The following is a 13297-nucleotide window of genomic DNA, read 5'->3' on the forward strand; positions in this document are numbered from 1 at the left end:
TGTAATATTTTCAGGTTGGGTCAACATTTTCAAACACATGTGTATTAGCTGTTTCCGCACCAGGCAGTTGGAAACAAAAAAATTTAATTGAATCAAAAACTAAACGACATGCAAAGAGTACTTTATTCGAACAAAACGTTCAGTCATTTCAATTGATTACAACACAAAGGGCATTATTTACTGGCAACCGAATGTGCCACTCTGTAATCCGGTAACAATGCCTCTTATCCAAGCCTCATTTTTACCCGCCACATTAGTATAGAGACCAGGCGTACCAGCCGGTCCGCACTGTACCGGACCGAATGACGTAACTGCTGCAAGATACCATGAACAAGACGAGCACCTTTGACAAGCAAGCGGTCCACCACTGTCCCCCTGAAAATAGTGTAATTGTGTACATTGTTATGTTCCTAATTGTAAGCTAATGTTTTCAAAAAAGTCAGGCGTCTGCAAAGTTTGGAAAATCTGCTTACACCATTACTCACGTCATCAGCCACATATTTTTTTGATAGGTGGCGCAATGAGCACAAAAACTCTAAAATTTAGTTCCTAATGTAAAATTTCCATAAACCTACTTCTTATTTTCCAACCCTTCCCATCTTTAGCCGCTAAATAAATAGTTCAGCTCTTGCGCCACTTATCGAAAATTAGCTAAACGTGCGGCTGACATAAGTTATGGTGTTGATAAAAAATGAAAAACAAACGCACTACAGACTTTAAGGGACATAGGTCCAAAAGTGCCACATGTACATTAAGACTTCAAAACGGTATTGTGTAGTGATTGTTCTCTTCCATACACACTGCTCAACTTTCTATACGGCCAGGTTTTTTATTAGCATCATTTTATTCAAAATTTTTGTTTTATTTGTTAGAGAGACATTTAATTACACATCGAATGATCGGTGCATGGAAATTTATTGCTACTTACATTTCATCACAAGGTTGATATAGTTACGCGTTGTTAGCTCATACCATAGAATGACATTAGTCAATTACTACATCTGCAAATATCTACAGTATCAAATATCTATACCTGGTGTGTGCCACGAATCTGTAAGGAGGCTGAAACCAGATTTGATTTAAGAAAAGCCCGAAATATACCAGAAACGTCACATTTACCAATAACGGGCTTGAATTCGGCCCTTTACACTCTTTGTCAGTATTTTTTAACCAAATTTAACTAGCCAAGTAGCTAGTTGCTGGTCCTGATCTAATGCCAAACATGCCTAAAAAGTCTTGTTCAAGGTCAATTGTCCATTGTTGTCTATTGTGTTTGTTGTCTTGGTCTTTCCTCAGGCTTCAATGTATAGGGATGTCAATCAAACTTTCGGGGCTAAATAGGCTTCTCAAAAACGATTTGGGTTCGGGCAGGGTTTCGGGCTTGTACTTTCAGAATCGGGCCGGGTTCGGGATCCAATTTCCGGCCTGTTTACAACTCTTGGCCAGAAATAAAAGCCAGAATCAAAGCCGTTTTATTCAAACATAAGTCCAAACTTAAAGTCGACTAAAAAGGGCCAATCCAACTTAGGACTGTTGTCTGCCGAGCCCGCGTATAGGGTATCTTGTAGATTGCTACTAATATTTTACTAAAGTCCCCTTACCACACAAGCATCGACGCCACCTCCAACTCTCCCAGCACAAGAAACTCTTTCATCAGTCAAATCCCCAGAGAACGTTCTCCCAGAATAAGCTTGCTCACAAAATCTGTAGGGTAGTTTCCGGACCTTTGCTTGTTGAAGAGTTGTTGCAAGCAAAACGGGAGTTGGTTGGACGCCTGTTATTTAAGTTAACCAGTGAAATGTAAATTCGATTAATTTAAACTACATACGAGATATTGTTACTTCTTAATAAAAATCGAATAATAAAACATACTAAAAACAACTATTAAAACGTTGTCTATACATCATATCGATTGAAACAAGATTGAAAAACGTTTTTATTTGTTGCAATGAAAGTACCTGGCCCCTTTTAAGGTTCTAAGAATTGTTTTATATTTTGTAGTATTATTTATGCACATAAAAAGTTTATTCCTAATACGAGGCAGCCTGTGTGTTAGTGAAAATACTCACAAGAGGGGGTGCAGCCGGACGCCGCACAAGGGCCCAAATTCAAGGGGCCCATAAATATCAAATTTAAAGACTTGATTGGTCAATTATGCATCAACGTTTTGTTGTTACTTTAGAATGATTGTCGAGCGTAGCATGTTAGGTCTCAGTTTTTTAGGGTCCATCCAAAAAGTTTTTTAGGATCCATCCAAAACAGATATTACTAGCACATTTTTCCCTTTCAGGGCCCTGATCAACGGAATTAGACCAGGAATGATAAACCTGCGGCCTAAAGACCACATGAGGCGTCATAGGTCAAAAAGTGGGTAGAGCTACTAACACGATACGTTTCTTCTGATCCAAAAGTGCTTAATTTTCGATAGGTGGCGTAAAGAGCTGAATTATTTATTAAACGGCTATAAATGGGTTGGGTTGGGAAATATTTACATAAATTTTTTACATTAGTAACTAATTTTTTGGGCTAGTTTTATTGAATTTTAAGTGCTAATACCTTACCTCAACCCTAATAGCCCTAACCGTTAGCATTTTTTGAGATATACCGATTTGAAAATTAAGCACTTTTGGATCAGGCGTAACGTGTCGTGTTAGTAGCTCTACCCAAAAAGTGCGATATTCGGGGTCTTTTATGAGTTTGAAGTTGTTCTATTATGATTTGATGTCAATCGTGACCGACTGTGAAAATTTGAGTTTATTGTAAGCAGTCTCCTTTGCTAAGCAATGCTTTATTCACTCAAGTAACAAAATCATATATTTGTTGGCACATAATTTTTTTGGTGTTGCTTATGAGAAAACGCTTTGACTCTGGGGGCCTGGTAGGCAAAGTGGTTATGCATATATCTTATTGTGGAAAAATGTTTCTGATAATACTGCACATAGAATAAATAAACTTTTTATTCAGCTTGCCCCAGTGCCGAAAAAATTGCAAAGGACCGCTATGAATAAAAATTCAAAAACTTGTAAAACCAAGGACTATGACAAAACTATGACAAAAACGCAATCAATGCGGCCTCTTTGACGGGCAATGGGTTGCTATGCGACCTTCGTATTACGAAAAGGTTCCCCACCTCTGTATTAGACTATCGGTCAGTGCTGGATTAACCATTAGGCAAAGTAGGCACGTGCCTACAGGCCAGTCAAAAATCCAAGCCACTTTTCTTTGTGACAATGATTTGGCAACACTGATAATTCTATTTTTTTAGTTGGCAACCCTGATTTTCGGGCCACAAATGTGCCTACAGGCCAGCACACCCTTAATCCAGCACCCCTATCGGTTACTTTCAAAACAAATAAACTGTCTTGCATATAATGTTGACATTCTAACTTACTTCCCCATCCGACAATATAACATTTTTTGTCATCTTCTGTCTCTTCGCCATTTGGAAGACAAATGTTCGAAACGTATTCGTTGTACGTTAAAACAGTAGAGAACTGAAATAACAAATTGTTGTTATTGATTAGGTTTCCTCTTAAAATTATTACAACTTTTAGTTGCAAAGAGAAAAAAAAATTGATATTGCAAATCTACAATTGTTTATTTGAACCAGATTTTTTAAGATTTAAAAAAATAAGTAACTAGTACGTTTTCGAATCATCTTACTTTGATAAGTGCGATGTCAATTCCTGGATAAAGATAGTCTGGATGAATGATAACTTGACTGATCGACAATTGTAATTGGTCCGCTGTTCCATATGCAACGAACGCCGTAATTTTGTTCGCCGCTATTCCACTAAAACAAGGTACAACACCAATTAAAAATTAACAAGAATTAATTAAAGCAGGGGTTCTTAAACTGGGGGGCGTGAAGGGTTCGCAAGGGGGGCGCAGCACAATCTGGCAGCAAAGTTTTCACATGCAAACAATTGTAAATTAATGCATTGGAATTATGTCGGCGCTGATTTCGAACTTATTGTTTAAAGTATAAACGCTTCAATACTCTGAAATGGATGTCCAGTTGTATTAACCAAACTTTTCCCACTGCGGGCCGCCGCATAGTTTACGTGCCCTAGTGCCGTCTTCTCAAACTTAGCCCATGAGGCGATTTTAATATGGGCGCCAAGATATGGTCTTTTTAAAACCCTATTTAAAATCTCTTAAATTGTATAGTTAGTCTCATCTTACAAGGAATGCTTGTATATTATGTCATAAGTGACACAATAAGGCAATTGTTTGCGCACAATTAACACTTTTTGTTTTGTCTTTGACATAATAAACTGGGTTTGGATCAATGCTGGGCGTTGTAATCCTTTGAGAGTCGGTAATATTAATTTTACATGTCGTAACAGTAAACTTTCGTAAGGAGTAGATTAAGTTTTGACAGTAACAAAGCTATCAATACGATTAGGCAAACCAAAAATTGGGTCGCGAGCCGGATGAAATGACCTCGCGAGCCGTAGTTTGGTGACCCCTGTACGATGTAGTCGGCTGTACATTCTTTATTTGTGCGCAATTTTGCATTAGAGATTGCCCTGACTTTGAGTGAATCAACGATTTCTGGGCAACATATCCGTAGTTTGAAAGAATACTGGCAACGTGTCTATGTGTTCGCAAAAGCCTACTTTTTCGCAACTTATCAGTGTTGAAGTGGCTTTTTCCAACGTTCGGAACTAACTTGACAGTAGCTAAAGGGGACCTACCATGTATGTTGTTTCCAAGAAACAAGACAAGCATCATTAGTGCTAACGTTTTTTAGGGGGGGCGTGAGAATAAATAATTAGTGTAAAGTGGGGCGCGACCGAAAAAGTTTAAGAACCCCTGAATTAAAGGAAATCATTAATTTATGAAAAAAGAGATAAAAACAAAAGATTTTATGCAAACACAAAAGTCACAGATTTGACGTTTTAATGGTTTGTAGTGGCTATTCCTTTGTAGACATTGCTATAGCAATATACTATTTACGCCTAGAAAAATGTGCTCTAAAAATTCACACATTTGATTGATCACGAACAATACCAATGGCTTAGTCCGAAAATCGGAAGATTTGATCGCACTACGCCCACTGAGGGCGTTATACCGATCCATCCGGCCACCGAGCATTTCCATTTGACAAAGAGTGGGCTAGTAATATCCAGCCTTACGATGGGATTCGAACTCACGACAGGAGTCTTTCCGTTATTCGCGCTCTACCAACTGAGCTATGCAGGCTCAACAGTGACACGCCGACCGTCGCATCGCAAGCACCGTTGCCTGCCTTGTATGATGTAAATTTGTCCGCATGTAATTTAATCGCACAAATTTGGCTCGGTCAACATATACAGCTAATGGCTAATTGTTGCGTAAAATTGAAAACAGAATACCAAAATAAAATCTAAAATTCGATTATTTTTTATCACAAGCAATTTTATCGCATGTAATTGTCGCAGTAATTTATCAATTGTTCATTTCGTCGCACTTGTTTGACGGGAATTACATTCATTGCATGGTAATTTCATCGCACGAAATTTCACGCATGGTACTTTCTTTGCAGTGTAATTTTTTTGCACGGTAATTTCATGGCATTGTAATTTCATCGCACAAAATTTTGCGCAGCAATTTCATCGCATGAGAATCACAACATACACAAACAACTAGACGCTGTTTGTTAAGTAAAATTAGAACCACATTAAGCAGAACTCACTCAATGCAGTGACCAGCAGTAACTGCCCACTCTTTGCTGATAATGTTTGCTCCACATAATGAACGCTGGCCCGGAGCTATTTCAATTTCAAGACGAACCTGGAAGAAATATAGAATTTTGAAACAATTCGACTCAACAAGTTAACAGGTTAGGGTGAATAAAACAATATCTTATTCGTTTAGGACCAGAAATTAAACTCATATTTGAAGTAAAGCGAAGAAGGTTGTGTATTGCGTTGTATCATACACCAGAGTTGCAAGTCGGGCCGGGCTTTTCGGGCAGGGTTCGGGTTCGGGCCGGGTTCGGGCTTACATATTTGTGAGAAAACGGGCTCAAAACGGGCCTGACTTTACGTTCCGTGTCCGCCATTTTTTTGAATAAAATTACTCAGCAAAGTAAAAAGTCTCTGGCTTCTACCTATAATGCCCACCCTCCTCTAAAACGTATTGTTTACGCCATTGTCTACTATTGTTCATTGTGTTTGTTGTCTTTCTCATCCTTTGCGGCAAGGCTTTCGTGGATAGGCCTGTCAATCAAAATTTCGGGCCTAAACGGGCTTCTCAAAAACGTTTCGGGTTCGGGCCGGGCTTCGGGCCCGCTTGCAACTCTGTCATACACCAGTGGTTCCCAACCTTTTTTTGATGCGACCCAAAAATTTTCCCAAGTTTTACTATTTTGGTTGTATTTTTGTCTGTAAATCAGAAAAGTGTTCCGAAAAATACTGCGCCAGTTTGGAAAATCATAAAATCAAACAAATATTTTTTTTGACCAAACATTTCCATTGAGCCCGAACTTTAGAGCTGGTGCAAAGCATTATCAAACAGACAACGCTCAACAGTGAGCTAACACATCACTTATGACATTGACCATTATCAAGTTGTCATGAAATAATTATTGGGCAACCATGTAAAGCCTTGGGGGAAATAATAACAAAAAAAAACGCTACAAAACGAAATCAAAATGTAGATGCTCTTATTGTCACAAAAAAGGCGACCCAACAGAATTTTCAGGTCTATAGGTTAGGAACACTGTCATAGAGCAATGAATTTTATCAGTAATCGAGGAATTGGGGGCCCCAAAATATCAAATATATATTTTAAATGAATCGTTTGAAAATATAAATGATTTTTATATGAGTGTGACATGATCGCGGGTTTGCATGAACGCTCAGAGCTGATCCCAGTTATGAATTTATGTTCAGCTTAACTAACATTTCTAATGAGGTTTAATTTTATTGTGTAAAATGTACCAAACTGTCTTTAAATCGTTAAACAATGACTTATAGTGAGGTTACAAAGGGTATTTATAATTTTTTTTGCACAAAATTTACCATAAAGGGCCACTGATTAAGCATAGCGTCTTGTCCACCAAAAACCCTTCCCGCTACAGGTCGTGGATTTCCACCACAAGGATCGCTTGGTGACGGTTTGCAGCAGGATCCACGAAGACCGTAGTAGTGATTTTCTCCAGTCGGGCACGTCGCTGCAAAATAGGAGGTATACATTTTTTTTACAATGCATGTCTTATAGGACGGGGGTCGCCAGACCACTTCACAGTACGGCTAGAAAAATCTAGCCTGCGGTGGGATTCGAACCCACGACAGGAGTCTTTCCGGGACTCGCGCTCTACCAACTGAGCTACACAGCTTTTTTTACTTGGGAGAACGGTTGGATTCGGTATTACGCCTGCAATAGACCTGGCGTACTATAAATTATAAATGAGTATGCCGTGATCGCTGGTCTGCATAAACGCATCGGGACTGATCCCAGTACGTGTGAATGTTTACCTTTACTTTAAACTTAAATTTATTACCGAAACCTATTCCTCGTTTTACTGCTAATATAACTGACTGTGTTCTTTGTGCATTAAGGACACTTTGTATATTTAAGTTCTTTGTAGATCCGCTAATACCATAACCCCCAGCAGCCCCACATTAAGCCCAATTCTAATAGGTGGCGCCAAAAAGCCGAATTATTAAGTTAGATAAACAGTGGCTAGAATGATCATTTTTGAAAAAATTACATTAGGAGATAAGCTTCAGTCAGTTTTATTAAATTTGTAATCGGTATACCTTTACCCCAACCGTCAGCATTTTTGGAAAAATACTGATTAAATGTGCGGCTGACGTGAGTTATGGTATTATTAAAATATTCCTAAGTGCTTATGTTAATAGGCAACTTACTCGGAGGCAGTGGTGGGATTCAGACGGTTCGCACAGGTTCTATAGAACCGTCTCACGAAATTTTATGAGATCAGCGAACCGGTTAGCATTACTGGTTACAGTCAATTGACTTTTTGTAACAAAACCGGCTAAAAATATTACTTTTATGATAGAACCGACTGACAAAATAATTGAATCCCACCACTGCTCGGAGGCATATCGTTTACTCTCTATAGAGGTTCGTGAACCCCATAATAAGGAATACGGATATGGTTGGACTCACCTAGAGGACATGGCTGTTCTTTGCAGTCTTGGTAAACCCGTGGACAAGTGTCAATATTGTTTAACGTACATTGAGGCACACGATAGCGGGTTCCTCCACCACAGGACCTTGAACATGGTGTAAACTGGTTCCAATTTAGAGCTGAAAAATAAAATAAAAAATAAAAATGATTTTTAGCCCTATGTGCATAGCGCAACACGCACGGCATCAAAGTTGAAAACGGACCCGAAAATTCAAGCTCGCAACCTGGCCCGAACCCACATCGTTTTTTGGCAAGCCCGTTTAGGTCCGAGAGCTTGACTAACAAGCGTATACTTAAAGCCTCAGAAAAGACCGAGACAAACCAACAAAACAGACAATTGGTCTCTAACAAGGCGTTTAAGGGCTGTTTGACATCAGGTCAGGTCCAGCAACTTGCCATTTAGCTAGTTTTTTTTAAACCCAAGCCTGAACCCGGCCCGAAAAGCTTGCCCCAAATTACAACTCAGGGCAGTGCGCTTCAGTTAAATCGGATTCGGTTAATCCGGATCTTAGCCTAATTCGGCAATTTTTTTGGTCAAAACGGGTCCGAATTAACCGAGGGGTTACTGGACTACCTTTATGCATACAGTTTTTGTATTGGAAAATTAATTCATCATTATGTGTATTACGTGTAGTATATGAGCTGTTAATTGGTGTCAAACACTTTTATGCATAAACTCTTAAAAAAACCGTTGGCAACAAATAAAAAATATATCCAGTTGGATAAGAACCCTATACAAAAATCAAAAACTGCCTAAGAAACCTATGCCATAACCTAGTATTATGTTTGTTTCCCGGGGAATGTTTCAAGTTAGAGTTTTAAAAACACATTCAATTATCCAAAGCACATTCATACAATCAGCGTCTGAAGTCTGCATTGTCAAATTGGTAGATTTAAAATTCTAAACCGATGGTTCGAATCCCACCGCATGCTAATCCATGTTTTTAGAAAAGCCGTTCTTCAAGGCTGTTTCCATATTTTAAACGCTTTGTCCGACGTGTTTTCTAATAGTAACAAAGTATGTGCGTTCCTAAAATGTGCGTTGAAAATTCTCACGTGCTGGGGTCGTTGTGGTTGTTGTGGTTGTTGTGGGTGTTGGGAGAAGGTGACAATAATTGCAAGATTTTGGACAATACTTGATTGCAAATTCTCTAGTCCAATGACACCACAAAATTCCACACTTTCCAATAGTGGTGTCCTTGCACTCAGAAGCATCTGAAAACAAAGGGTGGACTAATTTAAATTTAGTTAATTTCACACTGTAAATTAGTAGTATTCAACCTTTTTTGTTGTTGCGGTCGAATAGTGTTTTTTAGTCTAAGGAGCCGCAAAAACAATAAAACCTCAGAAAATTACGAAAGATTATAAACTCGAAAGCTAAAATAGCAATCTTTGGAGGTTTCCTGAGGTCTGGTGCGAGCCGTAAAATAAGTAGTTTGGAGCCGCATACGGCCCTGAAAGCCGCATTTGAGAATCACTGCTGTAAATTGAGTGGATGATTCTGTATATCACGCCTTTAAAGGGCCTTGTGTACTGCGATTTATCAATGAGTGTGGTGTGGATGGCTGGTGTGCATAAATGCCTCAGGGCTGATCCCAGTTATAAATTTTTGTTCAGGTTCATCATGTCAAAGTGCCATTAACATGGATAACGCAAATACACATGGTCAACTTTTTTTGCCAGGTGGAACAAATTGTAGCATCATAATTGCATTAAAATGATCACCCAGCCGGAAATAGCTGCGCACATTTACACGTTATAAAGCGCAGAAAGTAAACAAAATAAACAATTCACCAAAGAAAATGTTTGAAATAGTGTTGCATTGATGTTTTTAACGTTTTGAAAACAAAGACACATTTTTTATTTTGAATTGTAGAAAAGCACAAGTTTCAATTACTTTATCGTCATCCGTTATTTTATTGGGTTAGTTTATGCGTAAATAAAAAATAAATAAATACAAAAACGACAAGTGATACAAAAACACAAAACTGCAAAAACATTACAGTTGTATATCACTATTGCCAGTCATATACTAATAAACAAAATTACTAAGGATACATAAAGAGTCTTTATTAATATAATGATTATATTTGTAATCACTTAAGAGTGTTATTGTATTCTTTGGATTAGCATAAAACTGTAGTAGGCCCTTATCAGCAAATACGACGTTTTCCAATCAATTATAAAGGTCAGGTTTCATGTGTTACATTTTTCGGCTTTTTTTAGCTACAGGTTTTTCCCAAATTGGATCGGAATTAATTCTCAAACTTCAAATGAGCGTAATTTGCGTAGCTTCGTTATTTGGAACATAAACACCATCGCAATTAATTGCTTACGCAAGGCGCCATAGCCGTAGTGGCATGGGACTTTTGTGACACGATTTTGAGCTCAAACGATGTTTATGTCATACAAAGGGCGTGGAAAATATTTAAATGCTAAAACGCCAACCTCTGTAGTGTAGGATATAAATAAAACTAATTATCGCTCTGTGTAGGTGCAAATACCTTCAAATTATACAAAGTATGTTGTTCATTTTGTTAGTGCTTTTGTACTTAACTGCATGGTTAAAATTATGCTAGAATAAAGTTTAACGGCATGGAGGTCATCTCATACTAGAAATTATAACAGGAAAGAAATCTTGTAGCCACTTAAAATTTATGTCTATGATTCATAAGCTTGTAATTTCGCTACAAAGTCTATTTTAAGAAGTGTATTTAAAGGCAAAAAAGCTATTTCAAGATGGTCTAAACCAGTGGTTCTCAAACTCTTTCATATTTTTTTCAAAACGGTCCCTTTGCTATTATTTCGAGGGCTCGCGGACCTTAAGCCTGAATGTGTATTTCAGAAAAACGAAAGTTGATTGCAGGATTTTACCAAGTTATGCAGAAATGCGCATCACAATGATTAAAAACTGGTCGTGACATCACAAACAAGATGAAAACATTACGATGCTTTTTGGTTAGTTATCATGCAATAAATGCTATTGTTTTGCAATGGAGAGAGTCGATGCTCAATTCTACTTTGATTTGAACTGATTCAGTGGCACAAACTGACCCCAAGTAAGATGATAGAAGTACTTCAACCTTTTCGCGGTCCCCCCAAAATTGCCTCACGGACCCCTACAGGACCGCGGATCCCAGTTTGAGAACCGCTGGTCTAAGCTAAACTTTCGACCACTAATACCAGGTGTAGGCGGGGCCAAAAACAAATTTGTTTAGACAATATTGGCCTATTAGGCCAGAAAGTTAGATTTACTAAAATGAAATTACCACACAAGAATGACCGAATTCAAGGTCCGGCCCAAATCCAACCCGTTTTTATTCAACCTGAACCCAAACCGAATAGCCCGTCACAACTTACAACTGTGGCAGGACGTAGTATACACAGTAGCTACTATCACTTACTTAAGGGGAATAACTTAATTATAGCATACCAATATCATGCCTTAGCGTAACACCGCCTGAAGAATATAGTTGTAGCACTCGCATGAAGCCTATATAATGTTTATTCGTGTAACACAGCACTAGTACATTTCAGGTTATGGTTATTTTGCTTTCCAGATAGTGCATTTGGGTTCCCTAGAGAAAGGTTTGTTTCACAACGATTGGAATAACAAGAAAGCAGAAATGACGTACCTGTCACCATAGCAGCGCCGCAAACCAGCAAAAGACCGAAAACCAGCCGAATAAACATCGTAGAAATTGTATAGCTTCTGCAGGCTCCAAAAAAGTTGCAATTCGTCAACTACAAATTTCGATTGAAGCTCAAACCAAAAGCTTTCAGTCACGTATTGAAATCTTCAGCGACACGACTGTAAATAAACCTGAATCGTTAAGAAGTTTTTATGCTTGCTTACATAGCCTGGGGCATGGGACTTTAGTGAGAATAACTTTAGCAAAATGTGAAAATATCCCCGTGTCTATAATTTGCCTGTGATTAGTCCCGATTTCAGTGGGCACGTATCGACAACGTAATGACCTGTTTGTAAACTATCAAGGCCGATGAGTACTGTGTTTGTAAGAAGTTGTTGTTTCGTCTCGCAAATTTCCAAGCATTCGAAACTAAATACGTGGCGGGGTTGAACTGTTTGGCTTCATATTAGCAATTGGCAAATGGTGTTCCGTTGGTGTTTTTGGAATAAGGATTTTTGTCATCGCGAAATCAACATTTCATTGATACAACAACCAACCCAATTCCAAGTATTTGCCACATAACAAGTGTTTGATTTTCCAGCTATAAGGTGATCTAAGCCGAAATAGAGAACACGAATGAATTCAAAAACGACATATTTGCAAAGCAACAAAGCAGAAATCCTTTAGCAAGTTTAAATCAGTCTGTGTTTGCCTATAGGCAGCCAATTAGGCATATCATTTTCAACTAAATATTATCTTTAGGTTTAGAAGTCGTTTTCTTTGCATGTAGCCTATATGTAAGTTAGTTGCATTAACACATTTTTTGTTTCTCTACTTACCTCTGAATAAGTATGAACCAACATTGTATCCAGGCTCTCCATACATTTCCGATTTGCCAAAGCAGATAAAAGTTTCCAAAGACAGCAAGAACGTTTTGCCTTTGATCAAATGTTACTTCAGTGTGCCCATGTAGGTTCTGCAAACTCACTTCCAAATCGAAATAAAACTTTCCAAAACGAATAGTACTGACAAAAGAAAACTAAGACACAGTTAGTTTTTCGAAGTTATCAATCATTACTTACATTTTGCATATTACACGTTGTTGTAATACTAACCTCAAAACCACTAGACCACACAATCAAGCACAGCAAATTTTCCCACCAAAACCTAATTTCAATATGTCAGTTTAATCAACACACGCATGTGAACGTGTTTTAGCTTCTCTGAAACAACCTCAATTCGCAAAACCTCCCTTCTGTTTCCAAGTACACAACAAAACTGTTCTTCACTGAACAAAGCCTGCTTGTTACACAACAAAGGCCAGAAGCTTGCAGAAACCTGATTACTGCAAGTAACCTTTGGCAAGAAAGCAATCAACGTTTCTTGCATGTAGGCCTAATTAGCGTTTTTTTGCCATGTTTCTCTGTCTGGAATTTGCTAACTTTGTTTGCAAAACGACAATCCCGTTTATATGGTTTATAGCTGATAAGAAAGGAATTAAAATGGAGACAAAAATTTG

At 38.2% G+C, this 13297-nt stretch overlaps 1 protein-coding gene across 1 annotated transcript; it reads right to left on the reverse strand.

Moving 5' to 3' along the window:
• Window positions 1–40: 40 nt before the first annotated feature.
• LOC145214896 (testisin-like) lies at window positions 41–13070 on the reverse strand. The gene is made up of 12 exons (XM_080083510.1): window positions 12894–13070; window positions 12618–12803; window positions 12125–12391; window positions 11782–11957; window positions 9203–9361; window positions 8125–8265; window positions 7011–7162; window positions 5681–5778; window positions 3664–3793; window positions 3392–3494; window positions 1602–1774; window positions 41–375 (listed from the first exon to the last, which is right to left on the reverse strand). The coding sequence occupies exons 4-12, from the start codon at window positions 11837–11839 to the stop codon at window positions 178–180; spliced, it is 1212 nt and encodes a 403-aa protein (XP_079939636.1). The 5' UTR covers window positions 11840–11957; window positions 12125–12391; window positions 12618–12803; window positions 12894–13070; the 3' UTR covers window positions 41–177.
• Between the last annotated feature and the right edge of the window lie 227 nt (window positions 13071–13297).

Source organism: Phallusia mammillata, chromosome 2 (assembly GCF_965637545.1).
Source record: "Phallusia mammillata chromosome 2, kaPhaMamm4.hap1.1, whole genome shotgun sequence".
Taxonomy (NCBI): Eukaryota; Metazoa; Chordata; class Ascidiacea; order Phlebobranchia; family Ascidiidae; genus Phallusia; species Phallusia mammillata.

What these genes read in the sequence shown, in the direction of transcription:
- LOC145214896 (XM_080083510.1), bottom strand. Translation starts at nt 11,839, where the DNA reads ATGTTTATTCGGCTGGTTTTCGGTCTTTTGCTGGTTTGCGGCGCTGCT. An exon ending in AACCACAACGACCCCAGCAC is followed by an intron (nt 8,266 to 9,202) that starts GTGAGAATTTTC and finishes TTTATTTTTCAG; the next exon opens with CTCTAAATTGGAACCAGTTT. An exon ending in TTAATCAGTGGCCCTTTATG is followed by an intron (nt 5,779 to 7,010) that starts GTAAATTTTGTG and finishes TATTTCTTCCAG; the next exon opens with GTTCGTCTTGAAATTGAAAT.